Source organism: Phalacrocorax carbo, chromosome 7, assembly GCF_963921805.1.
Source record: "Phalacrocorax carbo chromosome 7, bPhaCar2.1, whole genome shotgun sequence".
Taxonomy (NCBI): Eukaryota; Metazoa; Chordata; class Aves; order Suliformes; family Phalacrocoracidae; genus Phalacrocorax; species Phalacrocorax carbo.
Genome location: NC_087519.1, coordinates 7,616,656 through 7,634,257, shown reverse-complemented (window position 1 = coordinate 7,634,257; position 17,602 = coordinate 7,616,656). Strand labels below are relative to the sequence as shown.

The following is a 17,602-nucleotide window of genomic DNA, read 5'->3' as shown; positions in this document are numbered from 1 at the left end:
AGAGGACACCTTAAAATATCACAGTGGCAGAGCACACCCACGGGCATAGTCTTGCCAGGGGAGCTGTGTCCAGAGCACGGGGTGAGATCTGGAGAGCTGCCGTCCCCAGGACCTGGGAGGACCATCCAGGCTCTCTGATGGAGGCACACCAGTAACACCCGTGCCCGGCACCTTCTGCGAATGACTGTTTGGATGGACAGGTTCAGTCCCACAGCATTATCGCTTTCTTCCAAAGCAGTGCTTTGGAAGTGTTATTGCTCACCTTGACTCTGGACCTGGGTTAAAGAAAATTATTTGCAAATTTTCTTTTTGTCCGTTAAGAAAAAAAATCTGCAGATTCTTTTATTGCTACCTGCACTTCGTGCTCTTTGCCATTAGAGGGCAATGTGTAACAGGCTGTTCTCTGCTGCTCCCCAAACCCTTGGGCTATAGACTGCAAACCTGATGCTTCATTCTTTTCCCTCAGTTCAGATGTTTTCCTACAGTTCTCAGCTCTGTCTGATCCCAGAGGCTCTTATCCTGTTGCAGGGGTGTTGTCCCCTTTGAGGTTGCATTCCAGTTCTCTGATGTTGCAAATACATCTTCACAGGATGCCTTTGGATGGAGCTGAACCTTGCAGGACTTGGAACAGAATTGTGCAAATCTGGAAAAGCGCTACTGCCTTTTCTTGGCCTCGCATGCACATGGCAGCTGAAGAAATGTAAATAATATTGAACAAGCAGGAAAGAAGTATCTTTTTTGATGGCTGAGACTTCTGGCTCTGGCTTGGTCAAACACCACATGGCCGCTTTTTATTCCTTGGCTTTAGCAAAGATATGCCAAAGGCTCACTTGGTCCTCTATGCAGAGGAGCTTGTTTGAACCCTGTTACATATTTGACTATTAAGTATAATTTACTCCAAAATACGAATGTGCAGAAGAATATATTTCTTCTTTCAGTAGGTGAAGCTGTGGAACTCCTCACCGTAGGGTATTGAAAGTCTACAAATGGATTCAAAAACAATTGTACAAGTTCATAGCAGAAAAAAATGAACATGACACTAAATCTAGCTTAGAAAGCCCCTGAGCCACAAATCACAAGAATAATATCAAGTATGTATTGACTTTATTCTTGTGGACTTTCTGGGCATCTGCAGCTGGTTACCATCAGAGGCAGGATGCTGGCCTAGCTAAAAATTTAATTTGGTGTGATCTAGCCATTTTTAACATAAGACATTGCTCCATATTTACAGCTCAGAAAGCCCCAGACAAATACGGAGCCACGGAGGAGAACAGTGGAGTGTTATCACTGAGAAGCCTGGAGGGGCTATGGCTCAGCGGTCATAGGGAGGGTAGAGTGCTTTCCAGCTGCAGGGTCCAGCTGGCTTTGGCCATGGTACATTGCTGTCATGCGAAGGCTGGGGCACGCGTGGCCTCTGTCTATTTTTATATGGGAAAGAGTTTCCATGTTGCAGCTGGCTCTGCCTTGCAGCTCAGGGCGGCACGAGGAGACCGAGCTCCAGCGGGTTGAACCCTGTCCTACTCATTTCAGACAGGAGTTGTGGGAGGCCAGGGCATGCTGCTGCGCAGCCCCTCCGTACAGCACCTACTTTAGGAAGGAGATATGAAGATGACCTTGTTTCATGTGGCTGTGTTCCCAAGAACCTGAAAAAAATGCGCTTCAGGCAGGAGGGAATAACAGCAGAAGAATCCAATCCCTCCAAAACACTATTTTTCAAACTTTATATATATTTGAGAGTTGCATGTTATTTTCCCTAAGGAGAAAAGAGTTTCCTTCCATCTCTGCTTGAGAGACAACTTGATTGCCTCACTTGAGACGGATTTTTCGGAGTCGCGTTAACCAGACAGACATCACGAACTTGTTATTCCAGCCACACAGACCTGGGTCTCCCCTGGGAGTCAGCTCCAGTGCTGGGCACCCCCCACCAGCTTGCCAAGTGGCTGTGGTAGTGAGGTGGCTGTTAGGAGCACAGTTTCTTCTCTCGTGCTGCTTATTTTTATTCCCCCACACTGACTCCAGAGCCTTCTTTTTCCTTATCTCCACTGAGTGGTGGCCTACAGGATGCTCTTTCCTTTTACTTTGCTTTTCTTCATTTTCTTAAAATTTCTCTACATTTCTGAGCCCATTTGATGCAGTGGGTGGATTTCTTTTCCAATATTTAGGACTGTTTCACCCTCCACACAGTCACAGGTGCCTATAAAGCCCAAATGCCCATCTCTCCTTTGCGGAAAAGGGCTGTGAATTCAAAGCAGGGAAAGCATTGGTCTCCTGGAAAAAAAGGTTAAGCCGGGATGGAGATGCAACGTCCTTGTCTGTGCTGCTGCTTCACCATGCAGGTCTTTGCGCCAGTGGGTATGTCAGCACATTTGACATGCTGGGACAGCAATGTCCAAAACGTGAGTGCCAGGGGGACTTGTATATGGCAGTTTCCTAGAGCTGGCGGAGCCAAAGACACTGGAGAGCAGCTCTGATTACAGGGTGCTGCAGAAGCTGGATGTACCATCTAGATAGACAAGGTGATGGGTTTCTTGTCCTAAGCCCCTTGTGGATATGGAGGTCATTATGCACTGTTGGCTCACACGGTATGGGTGTGGGGTGCAACTGCGGGTCCCCACCTTGTGTCTGAGAGCCCCTCACCAGCCAACAAAGCCCCCAACAACCATCTTCCAGCCTACAGGATCATTAACACTGTTGGCTTCCCCTCCCCGCAGCCGAGTCGCTGATGAGTGTGTGTGTGTGCCTTTGCAGGTAAGCTGGACATAACCCCGGACGACCCTCGGTGGATCGGTGCATGGTGGGGAGGCTTCCTGCTGTGTGGTGCCTTACTCTTCTTCTCGTCCCTGCCAATGTTTGGGTTCCCGCAGTCCTTGCCCCCACGGCCAGAGCATGCTGGGGAGAGCGAGCAGGCCATGCTTCCCGAGAGGGACTACGAGAGACCCAAGCCAAGCAACGGGGTCCTGCGGCACGCAGTGGATGGGGAGAGCAGCACGACCTGCTTCCAGCAGCTCCGAGGTGAGACACTGGCGCTTATCATGTTTTCTATGAGAGTCAGCAACAGGTTAACAGCTGGTTGGATTCATAATTAGTTTCTGATTTGGGCTATCTACCTCTACCCCCAGAAAATCCCCCTAAAACCTCAGTATCCTGAAATTTCAGTCCCTAACTTTTAATTATCTCTGGCATTGTCCTCATTTTAAAGAGAGACTTTGTTCTACTTGAAAGGTTTGGGGATTTTTAAACTACAAAGCTTCAGAAATGCATGACAGTCCTGTAGAGTTGATATAAAAATGAAGGGAAACACAGTTGCCAAAGCAATTTGTGAACTTCTCTCCAGTCTACTGTCCTGCTCCCCTCTGCCTCCTGAAACGGAGAGTGAGCCAGCAAGGGCAGTTAAAAGAAATTGGGAGCTCCTGGAGTCTGAGCTGCAGCTTAATGCAATCCCGGAAACAAAGCAATGACTGCTGGGCACCACCACAGCTCTTAAACTGGGATGGAGAAGAGGTAGATACCAGCCCAGAATAGCAGCAAAGTGGTGGGGCAGAGCATGGCTTGTAGCAAAATAGAGTAGAAAACCCCACGTCATGTCCTGCGGTGATGGAAAAGGACCCGGCTCTAATTAAGGTCAGCTATGGATCCAGCATTTTGTGAAAGAGTGTGGGCAGATATCCTTTCTGTAGGCTGCACTGGAAAATCCTTCATTTAAGAGGGTGGTTCTGTAGCACTGGTGGTTGCTTCCCACTCTCTGTCACTGTGGCAGAGCATGTTTCATTACTGCCTAATGCATTTTGATAAATGAGGACAAAACCACTTACTCCCTGTGCAGTCTCCTTAATTGGGAATTGAATGAGGTGCAGGTAGGAAGGAAAAAGAGACTTTGAGGGGAAAAAAGTGTTTTCTTAAATATAAAAATGCCTTGAATAGTTGATGTGGTTGTTCATTAAGGGAAGGTCAAAGATGTGAAATATTGACCCGATGAGAAAATTCAAAAGAAAGGTAAAGGATAAATTGTTTGAAAATTCATCAGTAAAATTAGTTTCTTCATCCTTTCAGCCTTGTTGCAAGGATTTTCTCAGGTTTGAGGAGTGGGCTTTTCCCATGGTGCATCCATCTGGATAATTCTGTGGCTTTTATCGTAGACTCATTAGAGCATCTGCTTCTGGCCACTGAGTTTTTGGAAGGGGCACTGGAAATTTTTGCAGGTTTTCAGATAGAGAAATGAAATAGAGAATATGGCATGTCCCTGCATGGAGGGGCAGCAGTTCTGCCTGAGGATGGTGGCAAGCAAGCTGAGTTTCTTGCCCACGGGGAGGCCATGGGGGCTTGCTAGAGCATCTATTGCTCATTCAAGTAGAGAAATTAAACTGCCACATCCATAAGCTTCAAAGTATTGATTACATCAGGAGGCACCACGGTCTTCTCATTGCGGGTAACCCCATTTTGAATCAGTCAGTATTCCAGAAGTCTCTTTGTAGATGGACTTTAAGATACAATTTACATCACATCAAGTAAGGCAGGGAATGACCTTTTTAGTTATGCCTTTGAGGCTGTCATAGCCGACACAGTGTTGGTAGCTGACATCTCCTTTCAAGTCCCTTGCCACTATTGTCACAGTCAGAAGGTGGCCAAGAGCCGTGTTTGCTGAAGTGCCCGCCTGGAGATGTTCAGACACGTACCCCCAGTGAGGGCAAACATGCCTCACTCATCCCTGATGAGCAGTGTTTAAGGTGATGCGTTGAGTCTTGCTGTGTATCTACATTATTTTGCCAGCAGCTGAAATATATATACGTGTTCCTGTGCGGTGGGACCTAGTATCCTTAATCTGTTTGATGATTGTATAGTCCTGTGGGGAAGGTTAGACTGTTTAGCCTTTTTCCTAGGATAAAAAGGACTGGTACTTTTATACAAAGGTTAAAAAATATGTATATGCATGCATAGTCATGCCTTCTGTCCTATCATGGGCTTTGGAAGCTGAGCAGCAGAAGATGTACCTGTACGTGGGGTTGTGGGTGAAAATGCTTATCGGGGTTTGTGTGGCCAAAACTCTGACTCCATTTTAGCAAGCGTTGTCTCCGCAGCTCGTCCTGGGTAGGTGTGCACCGGGCGTAGGTCCGTGTCTGCCTGGAGGTGTGGGTTGTGCATCTCTTGTGCACAGTGTGGGGAGGAAAAGTTGTTTCTCTGGACTGATTGTGCGAACACATTGTGTATCAACAGTGCATCCTTAGAGGCTGAAGTGAAGCTCCTTTTTGACCATTGCAGGGTTTTATTTTATTTTTTTCAGGCCTTCCAGTGACTGTTGCAAGTGAGTAGACATGGCAGGAGAGGAAGCAGGGTGGTTGGAGACATGCTCCCAGCTGGGTCATGGCTGTCAGCTAGCAGCATGGCATGGCTGGCACGTGGGAGGATGCTCGAGACACTACAAGATCTGCTGAAAGACAGTGAGATGCAGGGCTGGGTGAGATTCCTTGCCTGTGTCTAGCCTTAGCACTCAGAAAAGCTAGGACTAATATAAAGGCAACCTGCTCAAAGCATCAAAATATCTTTTACGTCTCTATCAAGGTCTAAACAGGAGGGAGGGCCCAGCTTCTGGGAAGCCACAGCATCTCTTCCTGTGGGGTATTTTCATGCCAGGAAAAGAAGCATCTTTAAGGGAGTTTCAAACTTGAAACAAAAACCATGCCTTTGAACAGCAGAAGGTGAAAAGGCAGTCAAAGGCAGCAGAGGCGACGGGCAGCTGCCACGGCAGCTCTGCACAGGGGCATGGCGGCTCAGGCAAGAAAGCTTTGGGTCAGTCCTGGGAGGTGCTTACAATTGCTAAACTGGCATACGAATGCTGCATCGCTTTACCTGATTAGTATTTCAGCTAAGCAATGCAAATCCATTTGGGAGCACAGGGAAGTGGAGGATTAATAGCGGGGAGAGGATGGATAAATGCTGCCATCGTTCTTTGCTCTCTGCCGGCAGCCCTGCGCTCTCCGTATGGTCTGTGAAAGCACTTCAGGTGTGGGCTGCAGCAGTCCTTGCTGTCCTGGGGGCACAGCTTTGCTTTTGCACCTCTCGTCTGCCTTGGGGACCTCTCTGCTATTCAGGGCCAGAGATGATGCTCGCCTGTGTCAGAGCACCTGTGCCCTCTGCTCGTGTCGGTCCAGCATCTGCCCTCTCACTCGGTGTTAACACACTGCCTCTAACCCACTACCTGCTCCAGGACGTGCTTGGAAATATTTTGTTACAATCTTTTTTTCTTTTTTTTTTAATATAGAAATGTCACTTCTATTGAATTGAGCGGTCAGCTCTGATGAAATTTGGTTTCAAAATGCTTCCTTGGCTTTATCTTTAACACCCCTGAAACATTCTGCTCTAAATGCATTTTGTTTTGCAATGGTTTGAACCAGAAATTCATTACATTCTGCCTGTCTGTCTAGTGAGAGAGATTAAAAACCTAAAAGGACTGAAATTGATATGGAATCCTTCAGGTTTGGAGAGAGAAGCTCATTCACAAGGAATTAAAAGAAAACTCACTGTGGAATTAAATGAATTTCAAAACTGCAAATTCCCTAGATTTGGAAACATTTTGGTTTCTGTCCAGCTTCATTTCCAAGAGCGTAGGAGAGCTGGGATGTACAGCTGACAGCTGTCTTGTCTTCTGTTCGGTTCCTTCCTGCTCTGTGTACCAATCTGCTGAATACCTAGAGAGGCAGCTGCTCTGATTTCTGGATTTCTCTCCCCAAAAGTGCCCTCTGGGAGCAGACGTGTAGCACTGGGCCGGAAGCTCCCAGCTGCGCAGTGGGGTCGCGGGACATGGAGAGCCTGTAGTCCTCAGTGGGTGTTCATAGGGTTGAGTGGGATTAATGGCTAACATGAGTAGTTTTAAACTCATGACTCTAACGAGTGATAGTGACAACCTTTTGGAGAGGGCTCTATCTTTTCCTTCATTCATGGCCAGAGAGGTGAGCCTTTGGCCTGGATCTAGATGGGTACCAAGACCTTAATGCCTTTTAGGATTTGGGTCTTGGCTCCCTACCAATATCTAAAAGACTTGCTGAGAAATCCTAATCTTAGGGGAGGCAGCGGGTGATCATAAAAGACCCCACATCAGGACCCATCAGCCTCTGAGTTTCCTTTGGCTTGGATTTCATGAGGGTGCAGACTTTGCTGGCAGGTTCTTCATAGCTGCTTCAAAGCCAGCATCCTTGTTATCAGAAGCTTTGATTAATCCAGAAAGGGCTTCAGCCTGCATGCTTCGGGGCAGAAGCTGAGCAGAAGCTGAGCAGCAGCTGAGCTCAGGCAGAGCATGCCTGTCTCCAAAAAGATACTGGGCCTTGCCATGTCCTCCATGGCGAGGGTGAGGGAGGTTTATGTCCCCCTCTGAAGTTGCTGGAGGCAGGATGGTAGACAAGAAGGACCTGCTCTCCATGCATGAGAACGTTACTGTTGCTTCAAGCTTATATCTGTTAGGAAGCCTCTTTGACGTGTCACCCTTCTCCTTCATATCCTTTGTGGTACTAACTTTGCAAAGGCCACATGGACTTTGGCATATTAAACACACCTGAGATATCTTCAGTGCCTCTTGCCTTACTCCATCTTCTTTTTTATAGGAGCTGCCTCTTTCCAGGAGGTGTCTTCTTGCAGCACTGGTTTTTTCATCCCTTATTCCTCAAACCAGGTGGAGATTTTGCCTTTCGTTTTCTATTCAGATCTGAGGCTTGCTGCCTACATTGCTATTAGAAAGTAGTATTTTGGCTCAACACTACATTTTGCCTTTCCCTCACTGCACTGTCCTAGGTAGACTGGGCTGTAAACTTCCCTCTAATTTATTACTTTGCTTTCTGTGTTCCTCATCTTTACTGCAAATTGAAAACATGTCTCTATGGGGTGCTCCAACTGGAAAAAGGGGCCTTGGTGATTGTAATGTTCCAAACAATTCATTTCAAGCACCAACGTGATGATTATAGTTTGTCGTTTCTGGAGAGTAGTTAAACCTCATGTAATGAGTTTGTCAATTATCCCCGGTACTCCCTGAAGTTTAGTGACAAATCAAAGCTACTTGGTGTACATAAGTGTATTTGCTTGTCAAGCCCGTGGCCTGTCACCCGCAGCTGGCCCCACAACAGGAGGATGCTTGATGCCTTGGCACAGGTGTTGCTTGGGGTGCTAAAAGGTGGGAAGTTGACAGATTGGCAGGGATGTTGGAGAGTTTTGGGACATCCTCCTGGGTCCCTTCCAACCTATGGATGATCCTGTGACCAATGCTGCATGTGGATGGTCTGAAAAGTTGGGTTTTAAGTACTTCAGCAGTGAAAAGAGGCTGAGGGTTCTTGCTCTTCTCAGTGTACCTTGCCATGGCAATGAGAATTGCTTTTCTGCCATCATTTCTGTAGCATATTGGGTGCACTGGGATAAAGACGTTAAATGAACTGGTCCTTCTGAGCGTGGGAGGGTGAGTCCTTCTGTGCCGTGCCTGATATATCTCATAAGTTCTCCAAGCAGGTTTCTGAGACTCTTTTGAATCCAAAAGACCTTTCCCTTTTCCCATTTGGCGAGTGGGCTTCAACCTCAGGTTTGTAGCTCCAAAGTGCTGCTACAAAGTGTTTGGCTAACCTTTGAGACAACAAGGTGCTGGGTAATGTTTATCGTGACTTCTGCTGGGATTGGCTCCAGTGAAGAAGCGCCATGCTTAGCTGATGTACTCCCCAGGGCTTTACTGTCCCCCATCAGACATTTTCCATTCCCCCTTTATACAGAGCACCATATGCCAAGCAGCTGAAAGCACGTCACTCTAGTCTATTGAGAGATTTTTAAACGTCACTGCTGACTTTTAATCTTGTTCCCAGAGGTATTTCACCCCAAGAACTGAGACAGATAAGGCAGCAGCAGGTGTCAAATGATTCATTTTAACGGGCAGCAGAAGCAAGATGAAAAGATACTCATTTCTATGGGGAGCCTCCTGTCATTTCCCTTAGAAAATGAAAGGGAATGAGCTGGCCCTGGCTGAGGAGATGGTAGAGGCTGCCAGGCATTGCCTGCTTTGCCTCTGCACTCTTTGCACTGGGTTTTGTGTTACACGTTCCAGCTGGCACAGAGCCCTGTGGCAGTAGACAGTGGTCAAACATGCAGCGGAGGACAGGTTCTGTCCCAGAAAACTCACACCCAGACATACAAGGAAAAGAAGCAATGATGAAGTGACGGGACTCATAGCCCAACAGCAAGGCGATCATGAGGGCCTCCTCTCTTCTGTGAGATGGTGCACTGACTCTGCCTAAGTACAGAGGATGGATTTTGACCTTGGTAGTGTGTGACGGTTTGGTACCAGCCTTGCCAACTTCAGAAATAAATGTCCGTGATCTTTAACTCCCTCCTCCAAAAGGCAGGCTGTCATTGTTATTATTTGGTGGATAGAGATGGACCTTTCTGTCTTTGCATTTGAATTGGCACAAAGCTACATCTCAAGGAATCCATTAATCTTGAACAAACTGAACCCCAGAGGCACAACAGGTATTAATATCTTAAATATGGCTTTCCAAGCGCAGCACTGCCAAGTCCACCTTTGCATTTTCCCTCCTTTTTCTGGCAAGAAGGGGAAATTCAGTAGGTGGCCACCAAAGAACTGAAGGAGGCAGCAGGTGGCTTTTGAGATCTATCCACACCTGAATCCCCCCAACCCCGTTCCTCCCTTAAAGTATTTTTAATTCTCTTCCCCCACCCCGCTCCCTTCTACTGAAAAATACTATGCCTCCTGCACCTTCGTTATGTTCAGCAAATCCTCAGGGAGCAAGAATTTTATACAGCATGAAAAAACATTTGTGATATAAAGAGACCAGAAACTGTGGAGCGGCCTCTTCCAAAAAGATTGGATCAAACCTAATTATAACCTTTTTTTTCTTCCTCCCCAAAGAAAGAACCATGGGACCCCAAGCAGAGCCTTGACAAAGAGCTGTGCATTTACTTGCTGAGGCCAGTGCAATTAGATTTTGCACCAAAAAAAAGCCCTAAGGGAAAACAGAAGCCAACACCAGAGGAATCTGTCATCTGCCAGACCCTAGTACACCATAGGGCATGTGGGGGATGGATTTTTAAAATGCAAATAGGGGTCCATTGAGGCTTCAGTACACTTCAGTGAGGTAATTTTCAAACTTAATGATTTTCACATTTAATTCAGGGAGAAATTAGTCATCAGGTATTGAGACAAAGCAAGGCTCTCTTCTGTACTGGGATGCTCTCCTCTTCAAGCTGTGTTATCTCGGCAATAATTAAAATGTTCGCTGAAGTAGAAAATGTGCTATCTGATTCATTAGCCAGATTTCCCTTTGTAAGGTAACTCGTGTTTGCTTATCCGAAATAGAGACGGGCTTGGAGAAGAGGACTCTGGATGCTAATGATTCGGGAGGGAGGAGCCAAGGGATCATGAAACTAAAGCAAGTGTGTGCATCTTAGTGAATAGCTCAACATATTCTCTTCCACCATTGCAGCCACCAAGGCTGGTAGGGTCTGCGTGGAAAGCGTTGCTTGGCTGGTGAAGCTCTGGTTTATGGGAACATATGGGCTAACATGCATGTCCCAGGCATGAGGTCCCTTATGCCCATGATGGCTGTGACCCCAGGCTAAGCAGGAGAATTTCAGCTCGCACCCAAATGTGCTGCAAGAAGGTGTCCCTCAGCAAGCAAGCCAGTGTTATGTGGGAGCAAGAAAATGAAGCAAATCTGGATGGCAGGAGAAGGAAAGGCCTCGTGTGAGCTGAGTTAGCTTGTGCCTGAAAGCTTGCAAGAATTTGTGTGGTGCTGATTGCAGTGCTCATGACACCCATCGGCTGGCTCAGCTTTGTTCGTGAGGAGCAGGTAGGGAAAGGAGAAGGGGAAAGAGAATATTAGGCTTTGACTGACCTCCATATGGGGAAAGAAAAGCAATATTGGAAAATACTGATCCTTCAGAATTTCAAAATCTCCTGTAAAATGTAAACATTATGACAGGTGACTTCTTTTTGTACCTTCCTGGTATCTAAATCTTTAGATGCCACTCTTCTGTGTTTTACTTTGTTCTGGTGTTGCCACATTTCAACCAGCTTGTCTGTGCAGAATGGAAAATTATTCCTGACTGGAAGTGAGTTTATCCTGCAGGAGAGCAGCAAGACACCTCCAGCACCTCAAGTAGAGCCTACACACAAAACACCTCTCCCTTTTTCCTCTTTTTTAGTGATCCCCAAAGTAACTAAGCACTTGCTCTCCAATCCCGTCTTCACCTGTATCATCCTGGCAGCCTGCATGGAGATCGCAGTCGTGGCTGGCTTCGCCGCCTTCCTGGGAAAGTACCTGGAGCAGCAGTTCAACCTCACCACCTCATCTGCCAACCAGCTCCTGGGTAAGTAACCACAGGGGCCACCAAATCTCCAGCACCCCAAGGCATTTAAAAGTGTTCGGCATGGCTGGTGACCACAACCAGGCTCACTGGTTAGGCTGCTCAGAAAGTCGCATGCTGCCCAACATCTAGAAACGTGTCCATGAGTGGGAGGGCTGGGCTGAGCTGTGCCTTGGCTGCAGAGCCCAGAGCAGACCTCCGACATCCTTCCTCCTTGACTGCGCTCTCCGTTGCAGCCCGCTGCAATCACTTCCTCTATAGCCAAGCCTATTGGGTAAGAAGTGGTATGATACGGGCAGGATATGGAAGTCTGTGATGGCCCTGAAGTACAGGAGAAATCCCAACCAAACTGGGGCATTTGTTTGCCCAAGACTGCAGTTGCTCACTGAGTGACAGGGCTGCCAGTTGAACTGCTTGTCTCATGGTTCAGCTCTCCCAGAGTTCTCCAGCCCATCTCCATGTGGGTTAGGAAGCCCAGCTTCTCCTGCTAGTTCCTCCTTTCCCCTGGGACTGGAAATGATAGGATTGCAATCAGCAGTTCAAACAGCCGAGCTAGTGCAGCTTGGTTGTCTTTCAAATGACCCTTCTGTCTGACCATGCTCTGCTGCCATGATTTCCCATATATATTTCTCAACATTCGTTCGTTCCCTGTCAGGACACTAATGCACAGGCAGGATTTTCATTTATTTTCTGCTGCTGCTCACTCTTAAGCAGGCCCAGCGATTTGTTTATGACAGCCATTCTCTCAGCAGCACCCAATTAAGATATCTGTGAGGTGATCTTGGATGATCTGCAACCACATCTCGCCAGACGGGCAGCTGGCAGTGATTTGTCAAAAACTGGGACATCATGAAATGGATGGATCTTAATATCAAAATAAGGAGCTCGCAAGCTGCTCTCCTGACAGTCATTTATTTTCCCATTGAATCCATTGATATCTTCAGTTTTTGGCCTGTTTTTTGGAAAGAAACAATCTCCTGCAGTCAATCTTGCCTCCCCCAGCAACACAGGAACTCACTGGTGAATTTGGCAGGAGGGCAGAGGTCTCAGATGTTAGGGTTTTCCATCTTTCCTGAAAAATAAAGGCTTGGCAAAGGAAAGCAACTTCACTGTTGACCCAGTGGGAGAAGGAAAACCACTTTACTGTTTGATGGGGGGTGCCTGGCCAGTCGGCATGTGTGTACGGCTGGGTGGCCAGCAAAGAGGTAATCACCCGTGAGCAAGAGCATGTCCTGCCCCTGACCTAGTAGTGGGAAAGGAGACTGATAATTCCACAGTCCTCACAACAACTTGTTTAGTTTAAACAAAGTTGCTGCCGGATTTCACAGGTGGTGTTTGTGGCAATCCAGAAACGCCAGGATTTGGATGCACACCTAAGCTTAGCCCGGGTAGGTAAGGTCTGGAGTATAACTGGCAGCAAAGGGATAAAAGTGAACCCAGACAAGCTTAGTGTGATAATGCCTTTCTGTGCCTGGAAAGTGAGTCACTTCTGTCAGTGATTTTGCATCTCACAGTTTAAGAAGATTCTTTAAGGGAGGCTTCATATTTTCAAATCCGACTACTGCCTAATCTCTGAAGATCAGACTGCTGTGAAGTATACCAAGCAGGGCTCATCCAAAGCCTCAAGAAACCTCAGAAAATTCTTCACTTTATTTGTCTGCCAGTGGTTGTAGTTGTCACAGTTGCAGCAACTGATTCCTGTAATGCAGGAACCATTAGAGATGCTGCTGATTAGGTTAAGGTGGGCCAATCTCAGTAATTTTGGCATCTCCCTCCAATGTGGGTAAGAACAGGAAGAAGATGCCAGTTCATCTGTGTGAGGCAGCCATACCTGTTTGCATCTGTTCCTCTCTTTTTGGGGAACCCCAGCTTGGTGCTGCTTCAGCAGTTGGTCATTACAAGGTTCTCCCATGCTAGTGCACACATCTCTCTGCTGGAAAGTAAAAAGCTGTAGCAGTGTGGTTCACTAAGCCTCGCTCACATTTCATGCTAACTGATTTCATCTCTTGCAGGGATGACAGCAATCCCATGCGCGTGTCTGGGCATATTCCTGGGTGGCCTCTTGGTGAAGAAGCTCAGCCTGTCTGCTCTGGGAGCCATCAGGATGGCCATGCTGGTGAACCTGGTGTCCACAGCTTGCTACGTGTCTTTCCTGTTCCTGGGATGCGACACAGGACCTGTGGCAGGGGTTACTGTTCCCTATGGAAACAAGTGAGTCCCCCAAGAGTTTCACAGTCTCATGCAGCCTTACCACCATAAATGCCATGTTATTAGTAGTCCTCAATGGGCAGCCTTCAAGCAGTGCTGGCCCTTAGACAACCATACAGAGCAAGCATATAGAAGGCAACGTCATATAGGGCTCTTACTTTGGGAAGCTTTCATGCCACTCATTGCTGTGAGAGTTTTAGGTGCCTGGAAATTGAGATATAGTGAGGAGAGAGTATGCGTGGCTCCAGGCCCATTTTGATGGGTGAAATGAGGCACATGGTGCCCTGTAGCATTCAAAGGATTTGGAGAGAGTTGTTCGGTATTTTCTTTTCTGGTGCTCCTCCATATGCAGTGGTGACTCTTTAAAAGGTGACAATTTCAGGCGCTCAGCTCGTCACAATTACTCTTCTAGAAAAAATACAGTGCAATCTCTGCAGCATCTCTTTGGGTTTCCTTGGGGCTTCTTGTTGGGGTAACAAGGCAGCCCAAGTTTTGCATTAGATTCCCTGTTGCAGAGGGTTAGAGGCCATGGCATTTCTGTCCCCAGGGAGAGGCTGTAGCCTGTATTTCTTAAAGCTGGGACACCGCTAGCCTTCTCACTGCCTTTTGTAATTTGTTTGCCTTAATTACCCCCCTTCAAAGCCATCTTTGGGTGGCACCGATTGGAAAAGCTGGCTGATGTCATTACACTCATTTCTCTTTTTGTTTCTCTTACAGCTCAACTCCAACCTCATCTCTGGACCCATACTCCCCCTGCAATAACAACTGTGAATGCCAAACTGATTCCTTCACTCCAGTCTGTGGGGCAGATGGGGTCACATACTTATCTGCCTGCTTTGCTGGCTGCAGCAGCACGGTGAGTGGGCTCTCCTTGGGACCTCCCGCCTGTAGGAACAGTTCTCTGAGCATGAGTGCATGAGGTTAGTGTGTATGTGGTAGAGTAGCTCATTGACAGCCAGCAGTGGTTACACCCCAAAAGCTAACCTCAGACCTCCAGTGGGCCTGAGCCGCCGTTGTTTTCTACTGTGTTACATAAATGCCCACTGAGTCTGGCGGCAGTCTGCCAGGGTCACCCACAGAGCGGGAAGGGGTTTCCCATCATCATACTCCTCTGGTCTTTCTCCTCAGCACAGAAGCAGAGGAACACAAGAGGAGATCTGCATGGTTGTCCACTAGCAGAACCCAGATCGTCCGCAAGAGCTCACTAGCCTGGGCTCTGGGACCTGCTTCTCTTTTTCTCCTGCAGCTCCCCATCTCCCTGCTTCTCCACCTGTCTGTGTTCACCCTGCCCACTCCTTTTATTCTTTTTCCTCTTGCTCTTTTCCTGAATCTGGTTCGTAGACACATATGACCAGATCCTGGTTTTATTCACCCTTGTTTACGCTTTCCTTGCACTCCTCTTGCTTCTCTCTCTTTCCTTGCTTTGCTCTGTGGCAGCAGTAAGAGCAGTTTTCAAGGGAGCAGAGACTCCATCCAAAGATATTCTGCATTTTTCAGTTCTCCATATCTAAGAGTTTATTTCTGCTAGAAAACTCTTAAAGATCAAACCATCTCTGTGTAAAGAAGTGAGGAATTTTTAACAATACCTTCAAAGCCTGCTTTTCTATTTTTTGCTGCTGAAATGCTAATATCTTATGGGTTACGCTTAAAATGAGTGTCTGCTTGTGGGTGGGAACTGGTGGGGTTCCTGCAAGCATTAACACTGGCTTTAACAAGAAGCCAGCTTATATAGGGCTCACAGAAGAGTGTCTCACCAGTTCACCGAGCCCTTAGCAAGAACACGGGTGGTGTGGTCCGTGGCTGGAGTGTGGGAACGACCTCCTCGCTGTGTGGTTCAGGACAAAGCTCTGACTCCTCTGGAAGGAGCACAGTACTGAAAATTCAGCTCTGCCCTTCAGTCTGCAGCTGCATGGCCTCATGCTCTGCAAAAGCAAACCTCTGAGCAAAAAGCTCGCTCTCCCTCGCCCTCTCCCTTGCTCTTTCTCATTTTGCCTTTTCATCATCACACTGGAGTTCTTTTCGTTGCTTTGTTTTGTGGGGGTTTTTGCAGTAACATTTTGAACACAAATTAGTGAAACAATAGCATCCTCTGGAAAGGGCATTAACAAGAATTACGGACCAGTTTGGCCATGCAATAGCCCTGAGGCAAAGCCAGATTGCCAAACCGGGTTTTAAACGCATAATCCAGGTAACGACCTGCCTAGAGGGTCTTGTGAATGTTATATGCTTGTGATGAGCCGAGGGTTACTTTTTACTGGGACGTAAAATTCTCTGAATGCTTTATTTAACTTTACTGCATTGGACGTTTCTGACTGCCTCTCTCCACTTTTCCTCTGTGAACAATTTCTAAAAGCAATGAGTAGCTCAGTTTTTTCTTTCTCATTTCTTCTCCCTTACTGAGCTGGTTGCAGAGGTGCACCTATCCAAAAAGCCATAAAAGTATCGGTGCTGATAGGCAGAGATCTGGGACCTCGGGAATTTCTCTTTGAAGCCATTCCTGGGAGTCACCCTTGTGTACGAAGCCTTTGACCAAGCGTCTTGTTCATTTTGATGCCATTGCTTCTCTCATTGTCCCCTTTTGGCTGGAGATGCATGAATTTCAGCCTGGCAGTACCATGCTGGCATCTCACAGCTTTGCACTGAAGCACCAGCCTGTCCCTTCCCTGTCAGAGCCAGGGTTTAAAAAAATGAGTAATTAAAAACATGGGTAATTTGTGTAGATAATTACCCCAAACTCAGGATGCTGTTAAAGGTGCAAACTCTGCATCTGTGTAGCTTCACCTGCGCACAGAAAATCTGGGTGTGCAAGCTGGTGGGCAGTGGAAGGCTGTGATAATGTATGCTTGAATGCGATGGGGTTGCAGACAAGGGAATCTATAGCAATTTGGCACGGGTAGCAAAAAGGTGCCTCTCCACAGGGCAAAGGTAAAACTCCATCTCTGATGTTTCCTTACGTGATGTCTGTGAGTTGTATAGCATGTCAGTAATAAAAGATCAAAGATCTCCCAGGCAAGGATGAGGTGCAGCACTAAGCAAGCAGATGTAGTTGCTACAAACTACTCACACTAGTTTGGACTAGCACCTTGGTGCAAAATGGTCGAGAAAGTGGATTGAGGGCCAAAGTTTCAGGCAATGGAGGTGGAGCCCTGCCTCATGGTTTGTTCACCAGGTATAAAATCACACCAATAGGAGGAGAATCTGCCCCACCATTGCCAGAAACAGGTATTTTGTCTCCATTGATGAGAGCCCATGGGAAAGAAGCAGCCAGTTCTGCGTGTTTGCCATGACGAGAATTTTGTCCCAGGATATTTCGGTGCAGGTATGTACTTTCCAGGACTTAGATGAGTTCTAATCTACAGGGCTGTGTCAAGGCTGGTTGGTAATAATGTGCTGCAGTAAGAGCTGGGAACTACAAACTCCTGTTGCCTCTGTGCAGACACCACTGCAGTGGTGCTAATTGTCACCATTTCAAAGCCTTCAGGAGGCAGCTTCTAACTCACAGCACAGGAATTTGTTATGTTAATTATTGCTTGCCAGCTAGAAAGGCACCTGCATGTCTACTCCAGCTCTCCTGGAGTTCTGCACTGCACTCTCTCTTGCCCTCTGTGCACTTATTTGGAAGAAAATCATTTGACTCCTATGCAGAAGAAAGAGATTGGTGTCAGAAAGGCTGGAGTAGTATCCCCGTGGATCCTTATCTTTGGAGGCAGTGAACCAGAAAGTGTGCTTTTGTATGGTCCTAAGGAGACCCCAGCAGAAAAGCAAAAGAATTTCTGCTTGAACGTGGTAGAGGGTAAGGGGAGGAGATATAGCTGGGTTTCAATATGTTTTATTTTATGGCATTACTCCACTTACAGACATGTGACCTGCAAACCCAGCGGGCTGATAAAGACAAGCCATGAATCATTTATGATCATTTCGTTCTGTATTCGTTAAGGGATTTCTTGGTAGTATTGTGTGCCTTAATTGTACTGACATCCCCCACTCGGAAATTCAGGAGGGCAAGTTGGAAAATAAGAAAAAAATCCCTAAATCTGTGACTGGCAGG

The 17,602-nt window shown here is 47.1% G+C and overlaps 1 protein-coding gene across 1 annotated transcript in view; it reads left to right on the top strand.

Moving 5' to 3' along the window:
* The window catches only part of SLCO3A1 (solute carrier organic anion transporter family member 3A1), a 149,316-nt gene that overhangs the window by 113,880 nt on the left and 17,834 nt on the right, over positions 1-17,602 (top strand). The window contains exons 4-7 of the mRNA XM_064456185.1: positions 2,749-3,012; positions 11,185-11,349; positions 13,359-13,557; positions 14,272-14,410. Of these exons, the coding sequence (XP_064312255.1) occupies positions 2,749-3,012; positions 11,185-11,349; positions 13,359-13,557; positions 14,272-14,410 (767 nt within the window). The remainder of the gene's footprint in view (positions 1-2,748; positions 3,013-11,184; positions 11,350-13,358; positions 13,558-14,271; positions 14,411-17,602) is intronic.